General features: G+C 50.5%; 13 protein-coding genes across 13 annotated transcripts; 6 read left to right on the top strand and 7 right to left on the bottom strand.

Moving 5' to 3' along the window:
- Positions 1–723: 723 nt before the first annotated feature.
- On the top strand, positions 724–2,548 carry HO173_008059 (uncharacterized protein; the record flags this gene model as incomplete). The annotated part of the gene is made up of 6 exons (XM_037309959.1): positions 724–930; positions 1,000–1,362; positions 1,426–1,551; positions 1,609–1,686; positions 1,890–1,964; positions 2,027–2,548. 6 exons carry the CDS (start codon positions 724–726, stop codon positions 2,546–2,548), a joined length of 1,371 nt encoding a protein of 456 aa, XP_037163256.1.
- A 774-nt stretch (positions 2,549–3,322) lies between these two features.
- Positions 3,323–3,804, bottom strand: HO173_008060 (uncharacterized protein; the record flags this gene model as incomplete). The annotated part of the gene is made up of 3 exons (XM_037309960.1): positions 3,323–3,340; positions 3,409–3,534; positions 3,595–3,804. 3 exons carry the CDS (start codon positions 3,802–3,804, stop codon positions 3,323–3,325), a joined length of 354 nt encoding a protein of 117 aa, XP_037163257.1.
- Positions 3,805–3,847: 43 nt separating this feature from the next.
- HO173_008061 (uncharacterized protein) lies at positions 3,848–4,117 on the bottom strand (the record flags this gene model as incomplete). The annotated part of the gene is made up of 1 exon (XM_037309961.1): positions 3,848–4,117. The coding sequence occupies one exon, from the start codon at positions 4,115–4,117 to the stop codon at positions 3,848–3,850; it is 270 nt and encodes an 89-aa protein (XP_037163258.1).
- A 297-nt stretch (positions 4,118–4,414) lies between these two features.
- HO173_008062 (uncharacterized protein) lies at positions 4,415–6,763 on the bottom strand (the record flags this gene model as incomplete). The annotated part of the gene is made up of 4 exons (XM_037309962.1): positions 4,415–4,963; positions 5,069–5,275; positions 6,005–6,267; positions 6,676–6,763. The coding sequence occupies 4 exons, from the start codon at positions 6,761–6,763 to the stop codon at positions 4,415–4,417; spliced, it is 1,107 nt and encodes a 368-aa protein (XP_037163259.1).
- A 178-nt stretch (positions 6,764–6,941) lies between these two features.
- On the top strand, positions 6,942–10,654 carry HO173_008063 (uncharacterized protein; the record flags this gene model as incomplete). The annotated part of the gene is made up of 7 exons (XM_037309963.1): positions 6,942–7,079; positions 7,146–7,250; positions 7,307–7,421; positions 8,584–8,784; positions 8,877–9,713; positions 9,772–10,541; positions 10,598–10,654. 7 exons carry the CDS (start codon positions 6,942–6,944, stop codon positions 10,652–10,654), a joined length of 2,223 nt encoding a protein of 740 aa, XP_037163260.1.
- Positions 10,655–11,164: 510 nt separating this feature from the next.
- HO173_008064 (uncharacterized protein) lies at positions 11,165–12,838 on the top strand (the record flags this gene model as incomplete). The annotated part of the gene is made up of 6 exons (XM_037309964.1): positions 11,165–11,325; positions 11,382–11,525; positions 11,576–11,722; positions 11,773–11,832; positions 11,883–12,047; positions 12,100–12,838. The coding sequence occupies 6 exons, from the start codon at positions 11,165–11,167 to the stop codon at positions 12,836–12,838; spliced, it is 1,416 nt and encodes a 471-aa protein (XP_037163261.1).
- A 1,293-nt stretch (positions 12,839–14,131) lies between these two features.
- On the bottom strand, positions 14,132–14,716 carry HO173_008065 (uncharacterized protein; the record flags this gene model as incomplete). Its single annotated transcript, XM_037309965.1, has 1 exon — positions 14,132–14,716. The coding sequence occupies one exon, from the start codon at positions 14,714–14,716 to the stop codon at positions 14,132–14,134; it is 585 nt and encodes a 194-aa protein (XP_037163262.1).
- Positions 14,717–15,476: 760 nt separating this feature from the next.
- HO173_008066 (uncharacterized protein) lies at positions 15,477–16,871 on the bottom strand (the record flags this gene model as incomplete). The annotated part of the gene is made up of 2 exons (XM_037309966.1): positions 15,477–15,881; positions 15,942–16,871. The coding sequence occupies 2 exons, from the start codon at positions 16,869–16,871 to the stop codon at positions 15,477–15,479; spliced, it is 1,335 nt and encodes a 444-aa protein (XP_037163263.1).
- Positions 16,872–17,313: 442 nt separating this feature from the next.
- Positions 17,314–18,877, bottom strand: HO173_008067 (uncharacterized protein; the record flags this gene model as incomplete). The annotated part of the gene is made up of 5 exons (XM_037309967.1): positions 17,314–17,458; positions 17,515–17,577; positions 17,628–18,336; positions 18,391–18,514; positions 18,566–18,877. 5 exons carry the CDS (start codon positions 18,875–18,877, stop codon positions 17,314–17,316), a joined length of 1,353 nt encoding a protein of 450 aa, XP_037163264.1.
- Positions 18,878–19,142: 265 nt separating this feature from the next.
- On the top strand, positions 19,143–20,229 carry HO173_008068 (uncharacterized protein; the record flags this gene model as incomplete). The annotated part of the gene is made up of 2 exons (XM_037309968.1): positions 19,143–19,478; positions 19,546–20,229. The coding sequence occupies 2 exons, from the start codon at positions 19,143–19,145 to the stop codon at positions 20,227–20,229; spliced, it is 1,020 nt and encodes a 339-aa protein (XP_037163265.1).
- A 346-nt stretch (positions 20,230–20,575) lies between these two features.
- On the bottom strand, positions 20,576–21,592 carry HO173_008069 (uncharacterized protein; the record flags this gene model as incomplete). The annotated part of the gene is made up of 3 exons (XM_037309969.1): positions 20,576–20,641; positions 20,695–21,056; positions 21,214–21,592. 3 exons carry the CDS (start codon positions 21,590–21,592, stop codon positions 20,576–20,578), a joined length of 807 nt encoding a protein of 268 aa, XP_037163266.1.
- Positions 21,593–22,059: 467 nt separating this feature from the next.
- On the top strand, positions 22,060–22,545 carry HO173_008070 (uncharacterized protein; the record flags this gene model as incomplete). The annotated part of the gene is made up of 1 exon (XM_037309970.1): positions 22,060–22,545. One exon carries the CDS (start codon positions 22,060–22,062, stop codon positions 22,543–22,545), a length of 486 nt encoding a protein of 161 aa, XP_037163267.1.
- A 37-nt stretch (positions 22,546–22,582) lies between these two features.
- On the top strand, positions 22,583–23,992 carry HO173_008071 (uncharacterized protein; the record flags this gene model as incomplete). The annotated part of the gene is made up of 1 exon (XM_037309971.1): positions 22,583–23,992. One exon carries the CDS (start codon positions 22,583–22,585, stop codon positions 23,990–23,992), a length of 1,410 nt encoding a protein of 469 aa, XP_037163268.1.
- Positions 23,993–24,491: the final 499 nt, after the last annotated feature.

A 24,491-nucleotide genomic window follows, 5' to 3' on the forward strand; every position in this document is an offset into this window, starting at 1 on the left:
TTCAGTGTGTCTAGCAAAAGTCAAAACGACCACGAAATTTCCCAGAGTCCGATTTCCGCCATGCTATGACATCGTGGCCTTTTGCGCACGACAGAATTGAATAGGACTTCCAATGGGAGAGAACCACATTTGACAGCCACAGTGAAAAGGGATAATTGTTTTATTAGCTCAATTCTTAGAGCTCCAATGTCTAGCAATGAAACAACTCGACCCTACTCCAGAGGAGTAATAGAAATGTGCAGGGTGGAACAAGATCGCCCAGCTCGAGCAATTCGGAATGCCCACATTTTACAATCTACATTTGAGTGCCATGGCAAAGTTGGATCATATAGTGAGCCGGTTCATGTCAAGTTGCAGGGTCGAAGTCCCAATTGGCGAAACAAGCGATCAGTAATGGTCCTTGCTCGTTCGTTTCGCCAGCTGGAAAAGCTGCCACTGTGGTATTTGCGAGGGAGGATACACCCTGATCGGAGAATATCTACGGCTTGTATCCCTGCATCTAGAGGAAATCAATGGTGGTGGTGTTGTAGATGACGTCAAATACCGTCTTTGCACGGCTTCGTGTCTTCGTGATGGGGTAGAGCGCGGTAAACAATTTCGGCCACAACAGAACATTGACACCACGATTTCACAACCTTCTCAAGACCTTGCCCACACTGTTTCTTACCTCTCTCTGCATCCATCCAAGATCATTTCCAAAATAATTCAAGCTCCATTAACAACATGTCCGACCTCAAGATAGTAATTCCCAAATGCGGAAAACTCGAGCCTGGCTTCAACATTCACAGATTCACGTCTGACTTACTGAACGCGAATAGCTCACGACGGCCTCCTCCAACCCGTCAAGAGGTAAATTTTCACTGGGCGGGCCGAGTCATGCAAGCCTATCCTAGCAGTGATGACCCTATGCGCATTCTTCTGCTCGAGCAGGTATGTTGATGATCCACTGAACGACATTCATGTAGGGAAGTAGCACTCTGATGGCCTATGGTACGGTAGATGTCCTGTCCGCTGGTCGAAAAACTCTGGGAAAAGCGGGCAGACGAGGAGGCCTTTAGGCTGAAGCGGGCGAAGCAGATGGAATCTGGATTTCATCATATCGACCGTAACCTCACGAATCATGAGCGCAAAGAGCACCCGTTCGCCGTCATACTGACACATGCCGTCCACGGGGACGTTATTGTGCCTGACATTGTGCTTCGACCCCTGCACAGGGTCTCATTTCTTGACCTAGTGCGCAAGATCTTGGCCGCAAATCCCACCAAGACTCTTGACCTTTTTGTGTTATACGATCTGTGGGATGCAATTCTCACGAAAGTATACGACTACGAGTATGATTGGCGGGAAGACAAGAAGCATGAGGTAGGTTCTCACCTAGGTGTCCTCTGACTAAAATTACCAACCACATGCTCACACTTGTTGCAGGGCAGGACTGCGAGCTACCATGAATACATCGACATTGTTTCAGATACTGCGCAATCGAAAAAGCGCAAGCATTCGCAGGTCGAGGAAGACTCAGATGATTCAGACGCTCCATTGGCCAAGACAAAGGTATGATACCTACAGCATGCCGAGGAAATACAATTCGAAGATCTAACCCAATATTAGCAAGCCAAATCATCAGCAAAAGCTGCCAAAGCTCCAGAAACTTCAGGCAGCTCAAATGCTACATCATCGACGACAAAGGTAAACCACCTGTTCTTTGCCATGTCAACAATACTAGAGAGGTCCGGAGGCTGATAACAGTAGGTTAAAGGAAATGCAAGGGCTTCCAAAGCTCCAGGGGCTTCAGGTAACTCAGATGTGCCATCAACAACAACAAAAGCAAGTCGCGTATGTTATTGGAAAGTCACGAGGCTAGAGGTATATTCAAAGACTAATGATTGCAGGCCAAGAAACCAGCAAAGACCCCCAAAGCTGGAAAAGGTTCAGGTAGCCTGGATGTGCCGTCCTCGACGACAGAGGTAAATTACCCGCTCTTTTCACGGTCGCCAAATTGCAAAGAACTAATTATCAACAATCGCAGGTCTACATACCAACGATAGTCTCCCAAGCCGAGGGATCAGGTCGGAGAACGGCTGGCATTGCGCCTGCGGCATCCGCCAACCGGGCTCCCGTCAGGGACACAGCTCCTAGACCCAACACCGTCCCCTTACAGTCGATACTCGGACCGAGCACGCGAGTGAGTACCTCAGCTACCCCGATACCGCCTCCTACGCGACCAGCGAATGCGGCGCCGGCAAGAGCTCCTACGACGGGCTCCGGTTCCGCACAGTCCTCCTCCCGTCATGCAGCCCGGCCTCCTACCACCCCTCAAGCCTCCGACAGGTACCAGTTGAGCAGTCATGAAGCGGGGTTGCTCAGCAGGGGAATTTCTCCTTGGCCATATGATCCGAGAACAGGCGAAAAGACGGGAAGTACCGCCGAGTACGGGTTGAGCGATCGCGATTATAGGCTGCAGAGGAACGGGATACCTCCTTGGCCGTACGATCCGAGAACGGGCGCAAAACATAAGTTTACGACCGGTTACAGGAACATGCCCGGTTGAGCAATTGAAGATGGTCCAGGGGACCCGTGATTGGGGATGAAGAGTTTGACACGGTCTACGCAAGAAATCTGGGTGTATGCTGCGCTTGATCGAAGGGCGCCTTCCTGATAGGCAGAAATGGACGTAGGACAGCCGCATCATTTTCTTCCTGTTCACGACTTTACGGTCGTTGCGACGCGAGGCTTCATTGGTTACAAGGAATAGAATAGTGTTTAAGCAGCGAATACGAAGTGTCGCGCTCTTGTCGAGTTGAGGATCTATGTTTCCTCCCTAGCTAGATCTTCACATTGTGTAAGCTTGTGGTCAGTGTTTGAGCCATCTTTGAACAGCCCTCATGCCAAATTTGAGTATCGCAGTGTGGAATGTTTGATTAACAAAGCTACCTCTCTGGCTCCTGCCTTCAAAGTGTCTGTCTATATATTCTGGCGATTCCCCTAAGATGTCCTTCCCCTTCCCCTTCCCCTTCTCCTTCAGAATCTTCCACAGCAGATCCCACCCACTCAGCTACTTTAACATCTCCCTCCTTTTTGCCGACAGCATACAAAAGCTGTGCTTTCGCTGACTTTCCTTCCGTGCCAAACGCGCGGGTTACCTGGCTGCCAAGAAGCCCGTGTGTTTGTAGGTATGGCACCAGGCGTCCACTGCCTCGAGCTCTTCGTATGTGGTGTATTGATGCGTCGAACGACTGGTCTGGCAGTGAGGAGCCCCAACAATGTCATGGTTGGTTACCGCGACTTCGCTGGTCGCAATCGTCCCCTCTCCAGATAGCCGATGCTACGGCTGGGCAGCTGCCTTTGTTTGAGATTGTAATTAGCATCGCAAGTCTTGCTTGTCTCGGAAAGCTATTGAGGCGTAGGTACCTTGGTTGTCGCTGGTTGGACTTCGACGTCAGAAGCTCCAGATGCCTCACTGATCTCCCCACGCTTACGCTTTCTCGAGGTCTTCGCCCCCGCTTGAAGTTTGCGGTACTCGGTCTCCGACAGAAGCTGTAGTCACAACCAATGGTCAGCAATTTGTGATGGTTTATCGCCAAAAAGACACATTACCTTATTTTTCTTTTGCTTCCAGAGCGTAACTTCAAAGTCGAAGACGTTGTCCATAATGCCGTCCCACAGGTCCTCCATTTCGTGTTTCTGGAGCTTCTTTTTGGGGTTTGCGGCTAGCACCTTCCTCGCGGTCTCAGGGTAGGAGATTCGGTGGAGAGGTAGCAGGCGAACATCTGGGACAATAATGTCTCCAGTGACGGCGGTTGTCATTACTACAGCCCATTTGTTTGTTTTGTGCTCCGCCTCTGAAAGGTTACGGTGCGACCGGTAGAATACGCTTTGCTTCTTGCACCAGTACCTCAAGAGCTCTCGCAGCACTTGAGTTGTGCTCGTGATATTGTGGCCGAATAAGTCGGTAATGGTCCATAAGATGTGAAATGTTTAAGCTGGTGTATTCGAGCTGGCTTTGAACAGCGATCACATCGTCGAGAAAGACAATGTGTTTGTCCTGGTCTCGTTTGGTAAAGCGGGTAGATCTTTCGGAAGCATATGCAAGACATTCGAGCGGGCGACTTGTATCCATCACAGTAAGCGTGATATTAGACCAGGACTTTTCCATCTCCAACAGTGTATGCTCGTCGACTCCCGTTTCTCTTTCCAGGCCTTCTCATCCACTCATTGCTCCCAGAATTGCTGGACTGCAGGGCATAACCGTCTCGCAAGATCTGCTGCCCCTTTGTACCACATACCTCCAAGCTCCTGCACAATGCTTACGATGAAGTCAAGGCAAGGGCTGTTCCTCAGGATCTCCGCAAAGTTCTTATAGTATGGGTTCTCGGATCTCGAGGACAGTTTTCTCCACTGATTCATCCACCCATTTTTATATATAATCTCCCCAAGTCAACTTAGCAACACCCGACAGTGCGATGGGACCCAAAGCCGGATAGCATCCGGTTGCTCTTGCTTTCGTTGAGTTAAGCCAGAAGTCGCTTTTTCTCACATTGTGACCTTCTGTAGTTGCTTCCTTTACCCATTTGGCAATGCCTTTCTCAATGTTTTCGAGGTCGTTAACATATTGAGAAGGAAAGTCCATGGGGACATGTCGGGGGTCGATTGGCGGTAGATGAAGCATTGGGTTGCCTCGGAATTGGGATCTCTCGGTGCGTCTCAGCATGGTCACTTCGCATAGCGGAGTGAGCTGGTTCTGGTGCCTTTCAAATCTCTCCTTGTCGCAGGTCCCTTTCTGCTCTGCTGTGTATGCGCTTATAGTATGACCGAATTCATCCTTCAATCCGAATTTCCAAGGTGTTTCTTCTTTCCACAAGTCCTCAGAGCCAGTGGAGAGGACACTTAGTACTCCCTCAATATCCTTTGGTGATTTTGACATTGGGGTACCTGACAAGGCAATGAACTCCTGATGTGCGGACATCTAGAGCATTTTCGGGTACCTTTAGGGATCAGTAACATACTTGCTCAAGCTGAAAGATGCGCGTTGGGTCATCACTATTCGTGTGCGTTAAATCCGAAGTTTCACGACGGAGTGCCTGTACATACCCTCTAACCCCACGCCTTGTCTCTCAGATCTGTCTCGGCGAAGACCTCGTCCAACACGTTTACCCCGTTCGTCAACACCCTTCCGCAACTTGTAGTCCCCATTCTTCAGGACTCCTTCAACGTACAGCTTCTCTTTGCCCTCGTTCTTCGCAAAAACCTCAGGGTCTTCGCGATAGAGGTTCCTGGCCTGCATGGTGTGCCTTTTGTTAGCCATGTCGCCACTGGCAGCATCATGTTTGCACGGGCAAATTCCTTACATTGAATTCCGAGGTCTCGAATGGCGCGGAAGGGCCTGATTCGTGTTGTGGAGGGGTGTGTTGAGTAATATATATGTATGTATTGGATTGTGAATAACAGGAGTAACGAATGTCAGATATCTGGGACACGGTGGCTGGTAGGGCAGGTCTATGGCGTTTGTGACAGAGCGAAGCATTTTCGATGAAGTATGAAGCCATTTGGAAGCCATTCTGTTTGGTGCTGTCGCATGCCCATCTCACATCAGGTCAGTGTCCCCTGCTGTCATGTTATGTTAACTCTTTCGAAGCCTCTTTTGCGAAGGCGATGAGCCTAGATTATGCATCTCAGAAAGTCTCCGTTGGACTTCGACGATGTAGCGACAAAGATTCTGGCACCCGACAAGAAAACCCTCAGGCTTTGAAGCTTCTGGTGGAGGAATAATGGGGTTTAAAAACAGGGTTGATGCCGGTGCAGTAGTCGTAGGTCGGAGGTAAGAGGACCACGAAAGAGACGAGAGCGCCAGCAGAGAGCACCGAACCAACCCAACACACACACCACCCTCCCCACCGCCAAATGGCTGCATGCAGCCCAGTATCCGTCCAGCTCAGGCGAAGGGGTCAGCAGGTGGCATGTTGTAAAATTCACCGGAGGAGCTTGCAAAAAAACGGGCACCACGGACGGCGAAGCTGCTGCCATGGCGTCCGCTAGGAGTCTGCGTTTGCACGGGCACGTCGACGTAAGCTGCATCTCCGGGTGCTGGCAGTGGCATGATATGAGACTTCACCTCTTCGTCGGTCATGCCTTGGTATGCAGCGATGTAGTTAACGTCCTCGTGTTTGCATGCGGTCTTCTTATTGTTGTAGTTACCGCCATGGACCACCCTGCCTAGAGGGGACTCCTTGGAAATGCGCCGATTGATGCGATTCTTGACGTCGCGAGACCCTTGGGGTTAGGGTTAGGCAAGTGACGAAGGAGTGGTGGGAACTGGTTTCGATTGGAGGGCGCTGCGTAAGAGATCTTAAGAAGCAGGGTGTGAGTCTATGTGTCATGCCATGTCATATTGTATAGGAGAGAATGGTAGAAAACGATGATATATATCAAACAGAATCTGTACCAGAAGTGCTATTATAGATTATACTCGATGGATCTGCTGCAGAGTATGAGGAAGGAAGAAGGGAGGGTGGAGGTCAGAACTTGGGGGTTTATATACCCTCAAGTGACAAGAGAATTCACAGCGATCTGGGAGATGAATGCTGACTCAAACAGTGACGCATAGAAATGAGCTTGGAAATTAGTATTGTGGGTGGGTGAATCATTCCATTCAAGTGACATAAGCGGAGTATTCACTACCTCTCGTGAATCCTTTGAACACAAAGCTCTTAGTTGCCACATTAAGACAGTGAAGGTCGAGTAACCCCTTTCCAACAACCGTTACCATGGCCGATCAACGTTCCAGTGCTCCCCTCCGAACACCTTCACTCAAGTCTGACAATAAGTCTTACCACTGCTGCCAAGACCCAATCGAGAGTGATATATAGCCCGTCATCTACTCAAAAGAGTTGTTGTAATGGCGTTTCGAAAATTTGAATGTTGCATTTCTGGAGTATACTGAGCAAATGTTCGAACGCCATTTCGATCCTTCGACTCGATGGTATCAAGAGCTGGACAGGGACGATATCAACTTCTATTTTGAAGTCCAGGTCAGGCGAGCCTACGGCAAACCCGACCCAAAGCGCAGAATCTTGCTAGAACAGGTAGGCAAAAGACATCTCGAATCGGCGTGTTTGAAAAATTCTAGAAACGCTAATGCTTGTTGACAGATCACTTGCTCCGAGGTCTCCGAGTTATGGTATGAGAAAGCAACCCCAGAGGCCCAAACGTGTATGAGCATACGGGCGCGATATGCTCGGAATCCATGGCTTGACGTCTGCCTCAAAAGGACATGTATGCGAGCAACATGCTGATGTGGCTTCCATTCTAGCTCACAAGCAACTCCAGAATGAAAGTTAACAGTCTGAGCGCGAAGACGAACAAGTCATTAGGGACGGTGGTCATGGACATAGTCTGGTGCTCTGCGGGGAAGGTGAACACCGTCAGTATAGTGATGAGTGCCGGAAGAGAGCCAACAGAGTACTAACTGATGTTTGAAAATCGAAATCCCCCGGCTTCCGCGCCCCTCAGCCTGCCTCTCCATCCCCTACATAGTGATGACGAAGGACATGACGGATGACGAGGAATGTAACGGCAAAGTCACACATCTCGGGCCGCAGCGCAACGGATGAAGGCTTCGATTACATTGCCAGCAAGCGCACTGGCACAGAGACAGAGAGTCGGGACAATGATCATGTCGGCAAAGGAAGGGCTCGACTCAGGCATGGCAAAACGTACAGGCAGAGGCATAGTCTCACCAAAATGTGAACACATCACAGTCACATGTTGTATTCGGCCTTAAACAACGATCGTAATTGACCTTCGCGTTGACCTTAAAGTCTAGTTGTATCATCTTGGCAGTCCGGCGCGGGAGTACCCACCAATCAGACTACCTCGTTTCTCCGCAGTTTGATATATGCCTATGATCTACTATGCTAACCTCTCTAGGCTAGACTACCAAGATGATAGACGAGTACTTCCTTACTACTCTCTGCTTCTCTACTCTAATAAATTGACGAAGACCCTGAGATGAGATTCTGGCGCTAGCCAGCCATCCTTGCACTTTGCCAAGACCTACTCGTAACTTCCCAAGCAAGGTAGTAGGTAGCCACTTGCACTCTCCAGATCGATCAAAAATCAACCAATATCAACCCATTGACTAACCAACAAACGGTCGGACCCGAGATGAAGCGATTCTGCCAGCGGCTAGAAACGCCCCTATCGTTGCACAGTATCTGTCGCTGAACTGCTGCTTGCGGCTAGCCTGCATGACAACTACTCTCGATCAGGAAGCTGGGCAAGAGACCGTGGAGACCTCGAGATAGCTTCATGTACGTTATGACCGCTACGACGCAACCTCCTGCTCCTCCCGGCAAGGTGAACACAGCACTCTTCCAATGAGAATGTTCTCTCCTGACCCTTACAGCAATAGGTAATATCAGTTGCAAGACTCACATTGTGGGGGAAGCTCTGCTTTGGACAGACGGACGGACCTTCCTCATTTGCTTCTGCCAGGTGCTAGATAAAGGGCAGTAAGTACCTCTCTCTCTCCTGCAGCTGCAGGTTCCCAATACAAAGTATCCAATATGCTGATGCACCTTCGTTCAGTCTCTTTTGGCCTTCTGGCTGCCTCAACCTGTATCCTTAGCTCTCCTCTGCGCTCTCGCACCGAATACGCCGTCAAAGACACCCACAAGGTACCAAGAAAATGGCATGAGGTCGGTTCAGCGCCTGCAAATAAGCTGCTACACTTGCACATTGGTCTCAAGCAAAGCCAATTCGACGAGCTTGAAAGACATCTCTATGAAGGTATGTCGAGCCGGTTCTCAAGCCCCCCAACACGCATGAGAAGCCCCCCGAGAATGGCTAACACTGCTAACGTTTGCTTGTGGTATGTACAGTTTCGACGCCCTCCCACCCTCGCTATGGTCAGCACCTCACCAATGAAGAGGTTGACGAGCTGGTCAAGCCTGCCGATGATACCCTGAGCCTTGTTCACGACTGGCTCTTTGACAGTGGCATTGATCGAGCCCAGCTTAGTTATAATAGAGCGAAAGACTTCATTCAAGTATCGCTGCCTGTCCGTGAAATTGAACGCCTTCTTGATACCAAGTACTCGATCTATGAACACCTTGATGGCGACCGCATCATTCGGGCTCCCAAATGGTCGCTGCCAAAGCACTTACACGAACATATCGATACGATCCAGCCCACGAATTCTTTCTTTCGACCTGCTGGCCGTCGAAGGACACTTAAGACGATCAAACCATTCGAGGAAGTTGAAGCCGCTCCTGCTCCGGACTTCTCCGCTGAGACCGAAGTTGCTGCCACGCCTGATTCTGCGAATGCTGCCGTGGCCAAGGTATGCAATACAACCTTCGTGACGCCACTGTGTCTTCGAACCTTCTACGGGACCAAAGGATACACACCGCAAGTGCCAGGCAAGAACCAAATCGGCTTGACGGACTTTTTGGGGGAGGCAAACAACCGTTCCGATGTCCAGATATTCCTCGAGATGTTTCGCAAGGGCGCAGCATCAGAGGCCGAGACTTTTAGCGTTGATGTCATCAATGGAGGCGATAACCAGCAGACGCCTGACACTCCTGCACAGTTGGCCGCAGGAAAGGATCTGGAGGGGAATCTTGACGCTGAGACGATCATTGGCATTGATTACCCGACTCCGCTTACTGCATTTACGACGGGTGGAATGCCTCCATTTAATCCAGATGATCTCACTCGTAAGCCAACCATATTCCAGCTGAGCCTCTTTCCAGCAGTCACTGACGGTGTATGTAGCCACCGACACCAATGAGCCTTATTTGCAATTCCTCAACGCAGTATTGGACATTGATACCCTTCCTCAAATTATCAGCTCTTCCTACGGTGACGACGAGCAAACTGTTCCCGAAGCCTACGCCAAAAAAGTCTGCAACCTCTTTGCTCAACTGGGAGCCAAAGGCACATCCTTCCTTACTGCAAGTGGTGACAACGGTGTCGGACCTACTGCCGACTGCTTCACCAACGATGGCAACAATACCGCTACCTTCCTCCCCTCCTTCCCAGACGGGTGCCCCTACGTTACCAGTGTCGGAGCCACTAAGAACTTCAATCCTGAAGTCGTGGCGTTTGACACAGAAAATGGCTTTTCAAGCGGCGGCGGTTTCAGCAACTACTTTGCTCGTCCAACATACCAAAATGACAACAGTGTCGTAAAGAATTACATCTCGAGTTTAGGCGGCGAGTTCAATGGTCTCTACAATAAAGCTGGCCGAGGCTATCCAGACATCGCTGCCCAGGGTCAACGGTTTGTTACCATCTGGAATGGAACTATCACCATCCTTGATGGCACGAGTGCTTCTACACCTACAGCCTCTGCCATCTTAGCTCTGGTCAATGATGCCCTACTCGCAGCTGGCAAGCCCGCTCTTGGGTTCCTAAATCCATGGCTGTACTCGACGGGCTATTCTTCGTTCTCAGACATTACGAGTGGCTCGGCTATTGGTTGCGGAGGAAGTGGCTTCCCAGCATTGGCCGGTTGGGATGCTGTTTCTGGGTTTGGAACACCGGTAAGCATTGCTAGAGCCAATATCCCAAAGGGCTTTGCTGATACATTATTGTCTAGCATTTCCCCAGTGTCAAGGCATTGGCTCTAAGCTCAAACGCAAAGGAGCGAGTTTAAGATGGATACGCTGGGATAGCTTTTGGAACGGCTGCTTGCACTCTGCATTGGGCCTCCAGCTTTTTGGATTGGCTATCCACCTACTAGCAATAGCAAGCAGTCTTAGTAGTAATACAACGTTACGCGAGAAACAATTGTTGTGACCTAAGTTCCTCTTTCTTCCCTGGGAAAAGTCCGTCGCCAATTCTAGCGCTTCGCTGGTCGCACTTGACTTTTCTGAATCGCGTCTTGCCATCTAACACAACATCATTTTTCAACCAATTTGAATCCAAATTACCAATCGCACGACAGCGTGCTTCTATCTTTTCTCAAGTATTAAGATCAGCACTATTACAACTCGAAATCCACCTGACCGTGCATCTCTCCATCTTACTACAACGAACTCGAATAAGCCGCTCAATGCCGTCCACCGCCCACTGTTTCCACAACACTGCATCGACCTAACCTCCGAACTCAACCCTTGCACAGATACCTCCAGCCGATGCTTTGGCTCACGTAGCGCGTCCACCAATGGAGTACCATGACCAGATTGCCAGTGATCCTCGAATGGATTATATCACCCAACCTTCACTATCAATCGGTCAGCTGAGGAAGGATCTCAAGCGCAAAGCAGGGGGTGATGATCACGAGGGGAGGAGGGTGAGGAGTGGAGCGCCCCCACCGTCCGCAATGTGAGTTGAGCTGGTGTTTGGGTGGGTGAAGGCGGGTGAGACTAATGAGTACCTAGGCCTGCGAGTCCGAGCGTTGATGTTGTGCCACTGCCCGCTAGACTGTGGGCGCGAAACAAGGAGGGTAGGCGCTCCGAGGGTAAGGAGGATGAGGGATACGTAAGAGCTATGGAGAAGTCTGGGGGGAACCCGTTCTCACCGTCGTATGTCTCGCCGTCTTCGCTTTTTGGAATTTGGTCTGATGAGCATCTAGGCCACCAGACGTCGGTATGACGCCGCATTCGACTGGTTACTGGGCGGATGTCAAACAAGACAGAAGCAGCTTCGAACTAGAACATGCGCGCCAGACAGGAGCCACCAGAGCCTTGAACCAACAACAAGTCTTCATTTCTTCGTTATTGTGAGTCTGGCGAATCCTTTGTTTGTATGCGATACCTAAATGATGTTGAGGCCTGAAACGCGTGGTACGCCGCCAAGTTACAATGGATATGAGGCATCCAGTTCCTCGTTGTGAGTCATGCATGTTCCTCATTGTATGCGGTGACCTAAATGCTGCTCAGGCCTAAAATGTATGGTACGCCGCCAGGTTACAGCGGGTATCAGGCGATGCCAGCAGCGGGCCATGCGAAGCGCAAGAGGGGCAACGGTGAGGATTTAGAAGAAGGGGAGATGGTTGAAAGTTCAAAGCGAATGTATTCCAAAGCAGTGGACGCGCCTTCACCAGTGTGAACCTTACCATTACTGTGAGTTTGGGCACGATGCTAACCTACGAGCCAGACTGCAACGAGAACTCGGTCCCACCGTCGTCGTCTTCTCACACAGTAGCCTGCGTCCCGGTCAACTCCTTCCAGGCGGCGAGATTGTCGGTTTCATAGAACTCCCTCCTCTCGCCCAACTCTACGACCTTTACCATCTTACCTCCTTCAAGTCCAAAGTCGAGCACGCATGGTTCCACCATACTTGGCAACAAATTCACAAGTCTGCTGGAATCCAAAGACCTTCCTGGCCGCAAAATTACTGGCCTGAAGAGATCAGACAGTCTGGGTCTGCGAGCAAAGATCACACTCTCCGCGCCATCAAGACTTTCAGACAGCTGGGCGAGGAGAGGTGGCAGGTTCCGAGATCTGCGTTGTTCGACGAGACTCTACACTTGCTGCTGAAGGAGATGGATTACACTATGTTGCTCCTGCTTGTACACGATCACCAAGATGATCAGGATGCCTGGTTAAATAGGCTGAAGGTGCTTGTTGAGAGACTTGATCCTGCGCTCCGGCCAAAGAATCAGCTTGCCAACCTCGCGAGTTCCGCAGTCGCATGGAAGCCCAACGCCGAAGACTTCTATACCAGAACACATCCGTGGTGCTCGCCATCAGCACTTCCAGCTGGAATGGAAGATTCGCGAGAACATGCAGTCTTCTTCAACTCTTGGCCTAAACTCACCTTACCTTCTCAACCATGGTCGGATTATGAAGAGACGAATGTTGTACAGGACGAGTCAATGGCTATGATGATGTGAACGAAGAGCCGGTTTCTCCAGAGTCTATTTGTACGCCTCGCGGAAAGGTAGTGTAGAGGCTCACAAGGATGCTGAAGAAGAGCTGGATGTGTGAGATGCATACTTCTCTAGAGCGTTGTGGCTAAGCTTAGATAGCGCATCAAGTTGTTCCGATTCAACCACAACGATGCTGTCGGTTTCACCTTTGAAGAGCTATAGAATGGCGAACAATTGAGGACCTACGTCCGGCAGTCGTGTTACTTTAGGCTCCTTTGCACGTTGTCCGAACCTCGAGAGTTCCAAACTACGTCCTCGGGTCCCCCAAAATCTCCTACTTGTATATTTCTCGGGAGATCTCGAAAGCATACCGTAACCCCTTGAATGCTGAAATGAGATAGTATGCGATTGACGCCTTTGAGCCCTGAGATTGATTCATCGATGGGGTTTCCTGACCTACACAAACATACTCCCCGAAATGCAGTTCAATTGCCCCACCGCCCCTTGCATATGGTGCAAATTCCCTTCATCGCAGCGTCAAACAGCCGTGGAAAGAGAAGTCGAACGCTCCCTGGTGGCCCCAGCAATGCCGTTTCGTTCTAGTACTCATGCTCACGAATTCGTTATCACTGTTCCCCCTATCTAGCTAGTACATCACCACGCACTCGCAAGCCAATAGAGTTGGTCTCGCAAACCCCTTTCCGAGGTCCGATGGTTATGGCATAGTAATGATGCCACCGTTACGCGCTCTCCGTTACAGAATTAGGGCGCGTAGAAGCTGACAGGGAGGGAAAAGGCTTCAGATACGTTCTCGAGACCACCGGTATCAATGATTTCGGATGCGTGAATTGCAAGGGCTGCAGCAAATGTTTGGGGGTGCTGTGGCCGTGTGGGTGGGTTTTCGAAAGGTGAAAAGGGGAAAAGGATGTCGATTGGAGAAAGAAGGCGGAGGAGTCGAACCGTGAGGGAAGGAAAAAGAAGCAAATTGAGCGGGCGATCAGAACCGCTGTAGTTTACAGTGGCGATTACCTACTCTTTAGGTCCGTGACATAGGCAATGAATGAAGTATTGCGTGAATCGAGGGGTACAGACCGGTCAAGCGCACCAACAGTTGCCGAATAGACGTTGCAGCAACAGCCGGCATTCCGTAGAGCGGTGTTCCTATTCCGATACAGCTCAGCTGAGAGTAGAGAATCTACGACCGATCCCAATCATTTCAACCCAGGGCCTTGACCGGCGACTGGTGGCTTGGACACATCACACCCTCCATCGACCCCTTTCTCCACCCCTCGTCTCCAACATCCCCACCCCACCCTCTCACTCCTCCCCATCCTTCCCATCACCCCCCCTCTTCCTCGGCGCCCAGAAATAATCTCGCCATCTACCCCCCCGTTTCCCCCGTCCCCTCTTTTCCAAAGCCGCCTGTTCGCGTCTCGCCAGCTTCTCCGCCCTTCGGTGTCTGCGTCTCGCTTTCCAACCTTCCCACCTGCTGCTGACGTAGGCTATTGCGACATAGACAGGCCTTATTCTGTTGTAAAACTGACAAGACCATTGTATACCCCCGCACACGCAGAGGACAATGAGTAACCAAGCGAGCGGATGCGCCATCATACTGTCGAAGATCTTGCCTTTGACACTCCTGCGATAAACAGGTATCGTGTTGTTCATTCGAGGAGGGAGAGGTGGTAACGAGTACGGTCGGATGGCGGTAGGGGCTTTGAAAGCCTGGAGTCGTCGGGTCCTTGCTGCACATGCTGAAGAAAAGTTGAGAGTAGAAAATCGACTGATCGGCGCACGATATGCTATGCGTGAGAGTCGTGGAGCGGCCCCGAGGAACCTGGCCCCGCGGGGTCGCTTGGTCGCGAAGCAGCGACTTGTGGAACCTCGTAGCATGGTGTTCATGGTAGTGCGTCAGAGATGTTAGGCTTCGATGCAGTATGTGAGCAAGAAATTATAAGTGCCATGGTTGGGGTATGCAAGGGCGGTGAAGAACGCAAAAATTGTCTCACCACAGCGCTTAACGAGCGTCATTTGCTGGAAATGCGAGATGCATGGGCTACAAGCCTAAGAAGTCCGACAACCCATACTTCTCAACCTCAAGTAGTCAAAGAGTACAGGCTGGACCCAGAGATCCCCGACCAATCCTGTCTGTTCTCGAGCATGACTTAGAGGGAAAGCTTGAGCGCAGCCTCTCATCATCTCGCACAGTGTCAGCTGCTCAAGATTCTTAGGTTAATCCAGAAGAGTTCAAGCCTAGTTGTCTGCACACTAACGGCAGAGTCTGAAGATTGTATCTGTAGCATTCGGACTTGACAAAATCGACGTTACAGGATCTCTGACTGAGATTTGACTGCAATAAGGTTCAAATGGTAAAATATGTAGAGGCTACAGCCGAGATACCGTGTCACTCAAGTGCATACAAGCGTCGACGACACAAAGCATCAATTAGACAGTCACCCTCTCGCAAATTCTATGCTGTTATAATGCTAAGCCTACACGAAGCGGAGTTACAGCGGAGGCTTCTCGATAGACATGACTTGAGCAGCCAACATGAGAAACATAGGATTCACAATGCTATTGCTTCTCTTAGCAAATCTGCTCTCTAATCTTAGTGATCTATCCCCTTCGATCGCAGCACATTGGGGTAATGAGACAGGGACGTCTATATGGATGACTGCGATATACTTTGGCTGTCCAAAGATTGACACAACTCTTGTGAAGACGTGGGTTTGGACGATTGAACTGGCGCGCGAAAGACAGGCACATTTGTGCGAGCGGCGGCGATCTTGTTGTATCGCTCCTCGAGGGTCAAGAAGATCCCGTGGGCCAACTTCTCGAACTTTGTCTCGTCAATGGCTTCCGCCGCCTCGCGAGCTTGCTCGAGACGGATCTTGACTGGAGTGGCATCGGTGTCGAGCGATGTTGCGTATTGCTTCAGCTGGTTGTACTGGTCAAGCAGATTTTGCTTCGCCCGTTCCTTGGCTGCTTTGGCGGCATCACGCTCGAACTTCTGGGACTTGAGGCCGAGGCGACTGGACCTGGGTGAAGCAAAAATCTTTGTCTGGTACTTAATCAAGTAGAATCAGCTTTGTGCTAATTAATGTTAGATATTGGGAGAGCTGCTAACCATACTGTTGCCTTTCTTGACTTTCTTGGCCGGCTTCTTTGAGCCTTCATTGCTCTCGGTACTTACCATCCGCTTAGCTTTGGACTTTGTGAGCTCCTTGGGACGAACGTAGTCCTTGATTAAGTTCTCCCTCATGGTTTCTTGGATGTCCTTCTTGTCACCTTTCGAGATGCTGCTGGGGGTAAGGATGAGGTCGAAAGTCTTGAGACCCTTGAGCACCTTGAAACGATTGGTAAAGCAGACATGCTCAGACACTACCTCCTTAGGAAACTTGCCTTTCACAGTCAGACCGATATGGGTTATAGGCATCTTCGTCAATTCTCTCAATAGAAGCGCCCAGCTTGAATTGGAGAATTCGCCGATGTAGAACTCGATGTGCATCCCTGTCACCAGATCGTGCTGAGTTGGAGCAAGTAGAAAGCCCAGAAAGTCATGGGCGTAGATTGGAGAGTTGAAGCAGAGCTTATTAGTTGTCAATGGCAGGTGACGTGCTTCATTGTAGACCTGGCGGCAGGTGCCGAGCAGTGCAGTATGGATGTTGCCACGATGACTAGCACACTTGCGTTGGTTGCCATCTTGCAAGAAGGCAGAGCAATAGATCTTGTCTCGGATCTCTCCCGGTAGCTTGAGGAACGGGAACACTCCTGTGCGCACGTATGGCAGGCCATCCACGTCTTCCATCTTGAGTACACCCGCTTCAACCCACCATCCTTCATCTTCGAAGAAGGTCTCGTGACACTGGCAGATGCATCTCTCATCTATACAACCACTAAAAGCCTCACCGATGAATTCAGCCTCGTCAAAATCGTCCGGATCATTGGCGGGGATCCAGCAACTTGGGCAGACGTCCGGGTCATTGCATTCGCCATAGCAACTCTCTCCACAGTAGCTGCAGAGGGGTTCGTGTACATCTCCGCACTCAGAGCACATGATGGACGAACGCTTGCGTATCTGGTATGTTGAAGGATGAGATGCTCGTGGACGTACTAGCTTTTGGGACACGTCGACGAGAGAGAGACAAAGAGAGAGAAAGAGAGAGTCGATCGACAGTGAGTCTGGCTGAATATAGGCTGGAAGGGAGTAGGAGAGATGTGGAGGACGAGGAGGATCAAAGAAAGAGAAGTGTGGAAGATGCTGGATGTTGATCGCTAGTTCCCGTTTGGATAAGTCTTGGCGCGAGACCGGGTCTCCGTCCTCATGACAAAGGCATGGGAAGTCAGCTTACAGACAATCTCATGGATCGATCCTCAAATGGGACCCCATGATATACAGATTGCAGCTTCCAGATATGGTAGTTCGTGGTTCAATTGCGATAAAAGAGAAGGGCTAGAGCACCACGACGACCTGCAATACAAGCATGCCCCTGTCTCTGCTACCGTCTCACAGCTCCTGAAAAGACCTTTCCGAGCCAGGCACTTCCATTTTCGTTGTACTCCTCTCTAGTGACTTGGACTGCTTTCAACGCGGCAGGGTCCGCTGCGAGGTAAGCACCACCGAGCCAATTTGACTTGATTGGACTACAGACTGTCAGTAACGGCAGGAGCCATCGCGCCAGAACTCAGGACCAACATACTCAGAAGCTCTTGCAATACGAATTACACACTCCGAAGGCGCAAGCTGCCGAATCTCTGTCTCGCTATTTACCACATCAGCAACGATAAAGGCACGAAGCCCAGAGATACCTACAGCCTTGACATGAATCCCTCAATCTTCGAGTTGCCGCCCACGACAAGAATGTTCGCCAACATAGCCGGCCACAGTCCTGGCGGTAAACCAGATAGACTCTGCAAGGCGATAGCTGGCAACCCCTCCTGCTTCATGCCCACATCTCCCGGACTGAATAATAGCTCTGGCACCGTGAACCTCTCGTTTCCAAGGGTCATATAGTCTTCGACGACATCACCTGCTCCGGCCATCGATCCCATCTTCCTCATCTTCGCAGTCGGAGAAGGGTCATGAGGACGCATGAAGCCATGCTTGTGAGCGTTATAATCTGGAAGCACATAGTCAACAACGATGTCCCGCTCGTCACCTATAGCTTTCTTCCGGCTTATAGAGGTTCGCTTCCAAGTCCGCTCAAGATCACGTTTGAAGTCCTGGCTGACGTAGCAGACTGCTTCCTTGATTTCGTTCATTACATAGCTTTCGTCGAGCATATTATAATGGCGGATCGAGATGAGTTCTTTCAAGTAGTTCGTCATGAACTTACCACCGATGTCAAGACGGCGGACGGCTTGCTGTATGGGCCGACCATTGAAGAGAGGGGTGACGGTTGAATGAGAGTAGCCTGAGTCAATGACAAGCAAACACTCGGCAGGGAGAGCAGCAAGATCGTGTCCGCGAGGGGGTGCCCCAAAAAGGCTTTGGATGTCCTGATAGGCGTTCAGAGATGGACCTACCTTAACGTTAGTCCGACCTTTAATATAGGAGTGGTGCTGGTACTACGAACCAAGGCATCTACTATACGAGGCGAACTCATACTCTTCGAAGACGACCTGGTCACAGTTGGTTTGGAGAGACACTGGCGTATTTGGCGCTTCTGTGAGAATGAGATTTGTGGTTTGAGGGTCACACTTTAGACCACTCAGCACAATGTACCATCAACGATGATAGCGAACACTTACCGCCAATTTAGCGTTCTTCTCAAAAAACGTATTATCCCAAATAGCTTTTTGGGCTTCCCAATTGACGAGAAAGCCCTTTTCAACCGGCCTACGAAAGGCGATTTCGCCAAAGTCATTGCATTTCTCTAACTGTGCTCCGATCCATACATGTTTCCCACGGTCTTTTGCGAGGCAATTTGGAATGGCCTGACAATCCTCTAACCTCAATGTTGATGTAGCGAAGCCAGCTTTCATGGTATGGGCTCCATTGTCGATGATCAATGTCTGGGTTGGCAGCAGACGCTCTACTGGCTTGGCTTGACGTGGAGCCATGATGTTGAGTACGAAATCTCGGCGCCGTACCCATATACCCGTCTCATTTCAACCAGTAGTATCCCAGACACTTCTCACATTCATCATCCTGCATTCAAGATGAAATAAAAAGAACAGATACCTTATTCACACTCGGCCAAAAGGCACTAGTAATCTTCTCCCACCAACGCTAGTCCTCATCCATCAACTTGTCAAACTTTCGAATAAATGTTCTCAGCTTCAAACTGCTTTCTAGGCCTTACCGCTGTAATGATCTTCACAAAAAATGGCCCCTTCCAAACAATCAGACGCCCTTGCAACCTTAAAGACTACCATACTGAACCTCAAGACCCTCCTTCACCGCTTCCATGCCGCTCTCCAATCTCCAACGCCTGTCCACCCACCCATCGAAGACTCTCCGAATCCTCTCGCGCTCCTCTCCGATGCTTCTCAGATCCTCAAAGCGCAAACTACGAAGCTTTCTCTCCTAATCCTCAACAAGCCGTTCACGGCGTCCGCCATAGTTCTTCATCTTGAACTCTCTGTCCAACAGCTGCCTCCCAGCGATGATGAGCGCACTCGAGCTCTGCCCTGCAGAAGAATACACCAACCTTCTACACCAGTACATACAAACTTCACTGTCGAGGATGATGATGGAATTGCAGAGTTTGCTAGCATTGATACCGCAGGATGAGCACGGCATCGAAAAGACTGGGAGTAGAGATATTTTGGCTTCTACTGGCGTGCTATGGGCAGAATGCGACAAGGTGGTTGCCCTTGGCTCGGGTGGCCTTACGAGGCTTGCAGCGGAGAGGATTGAAGAGTTTCATGGCTTGTTAAAGGACGCCATCGCGGAGCTGGAGGAGTGGGATCCAGACGAGGAGTCTGAATCAGATACAGACTCCCTGACCTCCAACAAGGGGACCACATCATCCGCTCGGCCGGTCGATGCTTCTCTCGAGAAATCGCTCCAAGGCCTCACTCTTTCACCCGTTGCTGCCCTCCGGAAACGCACCCTCGTTATCCTCCGCATAATCCGTTTGCTTTACCCTGCGCTGATCAAACGCCGGATCTTGACATTTTCCAATATTAACAGCTCTACTACGTCGGAGAGCCTTCCTACATCATTGCATATACAAAGTCTAGATGCACTACTCGACCACACCAAGCAATTTACGGAGGAAACGGACGAGATCGCTGGAGCTCTGTACGCTGGTGATGAGGAGGAAGTGGAGGATCGGTTGGGGAACCTTGCGGAAATCTCGAAGATTTGTGTGGAAGAAGTACGGATTGACTGGGGTGGGAATGAGGACGAATTTACTGCGTGGGCGGAGAAGTGGAAGGCACGGTTAGAGGAGGTAAGAAGGGGATGATGGTGGAATTGTGTAAGTCCAGCTTTGGTGTTCTATGAAGTTGGCAGTGAGCTTTTATGATACCCCAGTAGGCAAGCATTGACACTGAAAGAAAACACTCGATCATGCAATTACGTAGAGAATAACCCGAAAGCCTAACATAAGTTCATCAGCCAGGCCTTTGGGTATTCTGGGTAAAGGATTTCGGGAGCTGTGACCAAAATAAGATCAAGCCCAAAGTGGAGTTGCTACGCATAGTCCATATGTGTACAAGAGCTGAAGGGCCGCCGGCTACTTCTACACTGTGTAGCCACTTCTCTATCTTACCCAATCAATTGCCACGAAAGCCTGGGCTCGTGCATCCTGCCTAATAAATGAAGGGCAGGAGCCTGTAAGGCACACGCTTCTTGATATCCGTCCACTGATCACCATACTATGCACGCCTTTAGCACTTGATCGTCAAGACAAATGGCCATAAAGACATACCTTTTCGGTGCAGTACTTATCCATCGATGGTATAGCCCTGGAGGCGAAGTCATAAGCGAAGAGGGCCCCAACGAAAGCACCCCAGGGCAGCCCGCCCGCGGACACCGCATACCCAGCCCTCCAAAGCGTATATCCACCATAATTGATGTTTGTAGCCCAGGACCACAGTCCACCACTATACGGCTTTCCCTTGTTCTCAGGCTTGTCCTTGAATCTCTTCCTGTCCAGCTCAGACGCGAACTCGGTGACGATGCCAACGGTGTACAGCCCTAGTCCAAGCATCAATGTAGGACTCGACGTAATCACGTCCGTGATCGAAGCCGACTGTGTTGCCATTTGCGGCGCTGCACTTGTGATAGTCCCTACGCAAAGTTCGGAGTCAGCATTGCTCCTTCGAGGCAAAGAACCTGGGTTATGAAACAGGTCTCCAGAGTAGAAGGAGGGTTTTGCTCCGGAGTAATGTCTTGCGACTCAAATTTTGATGTACATCTGGGAAAGATAACTCGGAAATGTACGTACAGAGCGAGAACATCGTGTTCAGCGTATTGAATACCGAATTGAAAACTCCAATCATCAATGCTCCTGCAGGCAGCATTTCCTGCTCTGAGACACCCAGAACCCATGCTACGTGCTTCGTGCTAGCCCCCAGTGCCAATGCGGAGAGTATTGCTGGATACGGACCCAAGCCAAAGTAGGCGAGAGCAGGGTCGCGGGGCGTGGCGAAGGGAACAACGCTGCCGCCGAGGGATTGGATGAGTTGGGAACCCCATCCACGCTGCAGGATGCTATATTGGAGGACAGTGTCTGCTGCGCGGAGACCGACAAAGATGGAGGTTCCGAGAGGGGAGGGTTTCTTTTCACGGGACTGATTGTCCCAGTCTTTGGGTTCGCGAGGCATGATCAGGAGCATTTCGTACAGCGGGCTAAGTTTGTTATTTTAGCCAGTTGAAGTGGACGTCAAGAGATCGAAGAAGGGGGACATGAATGAGCATACCTAGGTACCTTAACCACTGGCCTTCGTCCTCTGAGGAAGATGGTTACCTTAGGGTTAGGCTTGTAGGGCTCAATTACATAAGAAAATTTGGGATTTCGAACGAATCAGCATCGAGGAATGATATATGATCAAAGACGCTAGGATATGCACTGCGGAGACATCTCCGCTAAGTACATCTACCCGAGGATCTACGGAATGCGCCGGGGCGTTGGAAGCGCGTCTCCAGCTCTTCTACCTGCACAAAGCGTGCTTCTGCACGGGCTCATTTGACGGAATTCTGAGGACCTTGCTTTGGACGTGGTGCTCGCTAATACCAAAGACATGCTGGCCGGCTTAGCTCCTCAGAAGTCACAGTGTCACGTCTCTAGAACATGGATTCGTCTCCATCGAAGCGACGAAGAACATCGCCCTCAACCTCTATCGCAGTGACTGTGGAGAACACAGATCTTGGACCATTGCCTCGGAATGGCGCCAGCCCAAGCAGGAGACGATCATCCTTCATGTCGCCGACAAAAGCAAGCCTCGCGCGCTTCCATCCAAATATTCTGCCTCGGGCTAAATCGGTCGAGCCGCTTAGGCCTGTCAGCAAGGAAATACATGACACTTTCGAGCAAGATCCCGTCGTGGGAGGTGGAACGAAACAAGTAGTAGGGCATGTTGCAGGCACAGCTTCGAAAGAGTCGCAATCGGGGATGAAATGGCATGGAGAAGAGACATGGACTTCTAGTGACACCGGCGCAAAGGTCACCAAGTCCCGGAGAGGGCAACGTTTCGGCAAAGCAGGGCCAGTCTGTAGTGGACCCAAACCCTCGGGCCTCACCACCCGAGGAAGCAAGAGTCGAAGGAACGGCGGCTAATGGTACGAACGGGGTACAGCACGAGCCTGTTGCAGGAATGGCAGACGTGGGAAGCACTGGCATCACATTCGTTCCGGATAGTCAGAACTCCCAATTCCCATCCACTCCAACTCAACGTGGGCCTTACGTTCCGACTTCTGGCATGGGTATTGGAGAGGACGGAGAGCCCAGTTTGCCGTCAACGCCTTCACAGTTAGGTCTAGAGCCCCCTCGGGAGAGACCAAAAGGTCTGCTTTTCAGTAGCCCGAGCAGGAGATCAAAGAGAAAAGGACGATCCAGCGCAAAGTCTTCACCATTGAGAACCCCCAATGTTCCTCCAGAGCAACCAACTCAGACACAGAAGTCCTCAACTGCCAACCTAGGACCTCGACGCTATATAGCGAACACTCCTAAGCCACCTCTTCCGCTGGAAGAAGCCCGTTTGGTAGAAATGCAGAGTAAGCTGAGTGAAGTGGAAAAGCAGCTCCAGAACATCGAGGATAAGGTACTGCGGCAATTACTGGTATCCTCGTGGCAGCCGGGAAAAAGCAAGGAAGGGAAATACATGGCGAAGCAAAAGGAGGAAGTCACACGGCGAAGCACAAAGATTTTCCAGTTGCGGGACGAGATTCTACAGATTCAAGCTACGCAGGGTATTGACCATAGTCAGACGAGACCGGAAGGGATCGATCGGAAAGCAGCCTCTACGAAGCCATCCTCCCTCACACAGCGTCTTGCAAGGTATCTCCCATTCTCAACAAAATCTCGTCCACCAGAGCCGAGGCCTCCTTCCCCCAAAGGTACGGACGTGGACCAGGTTCTGGATTTGGACATACTGCAACCCACGGTTGTACCCTTTACGATCACCACCTCCAACAAGTTACTGCTCCCTCCCACAGTGGATAATGATCTCCTGCAGCGACAAGACATAACCATGTCAATGGCGCAGCAGTTACTGATATGCGATCTACAACTCACTGCGAATATTACCACCCAGCAAATCTCACACTTAGATATTCAAGCGCTAAGCTCATGGGCTGAGCCAGAACTAGGCTCGTGGCTGCGACAACCTTGTGAGAAAATGGAGCTGGCGGCTTTGGGAAGGGCATTTGGACGTTATTGGGAGGTTGCAAAACTTCGAGGTAAATGCTGGATCAGCTGCAAGCAGGACTTTAGAGACCTTGTTACAAATGCTCCCGAGTCTAATAGTCCGCTCTTTTTTCTCGGCGTGCAGGACCTTATCTTCGCTCGGAGCAACGTCCAGCTCAAAGTGACCTGGCGCATTTCGCTTAGTGACCAAGGCGAAGTGGAGAGCCACAGCTCTGCGTATCCCAGATTTCCGGCTGCTTGGCAGCAAGAGGCAAACAGTGAGCTTACAAGAATAGGCGACGCTTTTATAATGTTGGTGGAGGACAGAGGGATCCCTGAAGCGATTGGAATGATTTGTAAGGTAGTCTTCCCTACATGAGGCAAATTTGTTGATCTTTGCAACACAAATGGAAGAAATTTGATGGACAATTACCCTGACATGACTTGAAATTTGGTGTCGTCTGCGCAGCACTGACCTCATCAGGGTTCCTCAACCAATGACGAGCTCAGCCGCCGTTCCATACGGGTCACAGCCTCATTAGCTTTTGTAATTCAAAATCTCTATACCCAAAATCTCTGTTTCAAAACCGCTTTGTCACCATTCTCTGTCTGGCTGTGTAGTTATGACCCTCCGCGCCATGAATCAGACATGGTTCGGAGTAGGGAGATTGGCCAGATAGTTTATACCTCAGGCGCCCATGGAGGCTTTTCTTCCTTAGCAATACAGGCTCTATTGCGTTCTCATGCACCAACTGCAGCTGTTTTCACTCTTCACATCGTCCCCAATCAAAATGATAGCTGCACATCTACCCTTAAGTGTCCAAGGTCCGCTGCCGTTCTTGCCACAGCGACGGCTTATTAGGCAAACCAATCGGGGT

Source organism: Letharia columbiana, assembly GCF_014066305.1.
Source record: "Letharia columbiana isolate WasteWater2 chromosome Unknown Sc0000027_s0, whole genome shotgun sequence".
NCBI lineage: Eukaryota > Fungi > Ascomycota > Lecanoromycetes > Lecanorales > Parmeliaceae > Letharia > Letharia columbiana.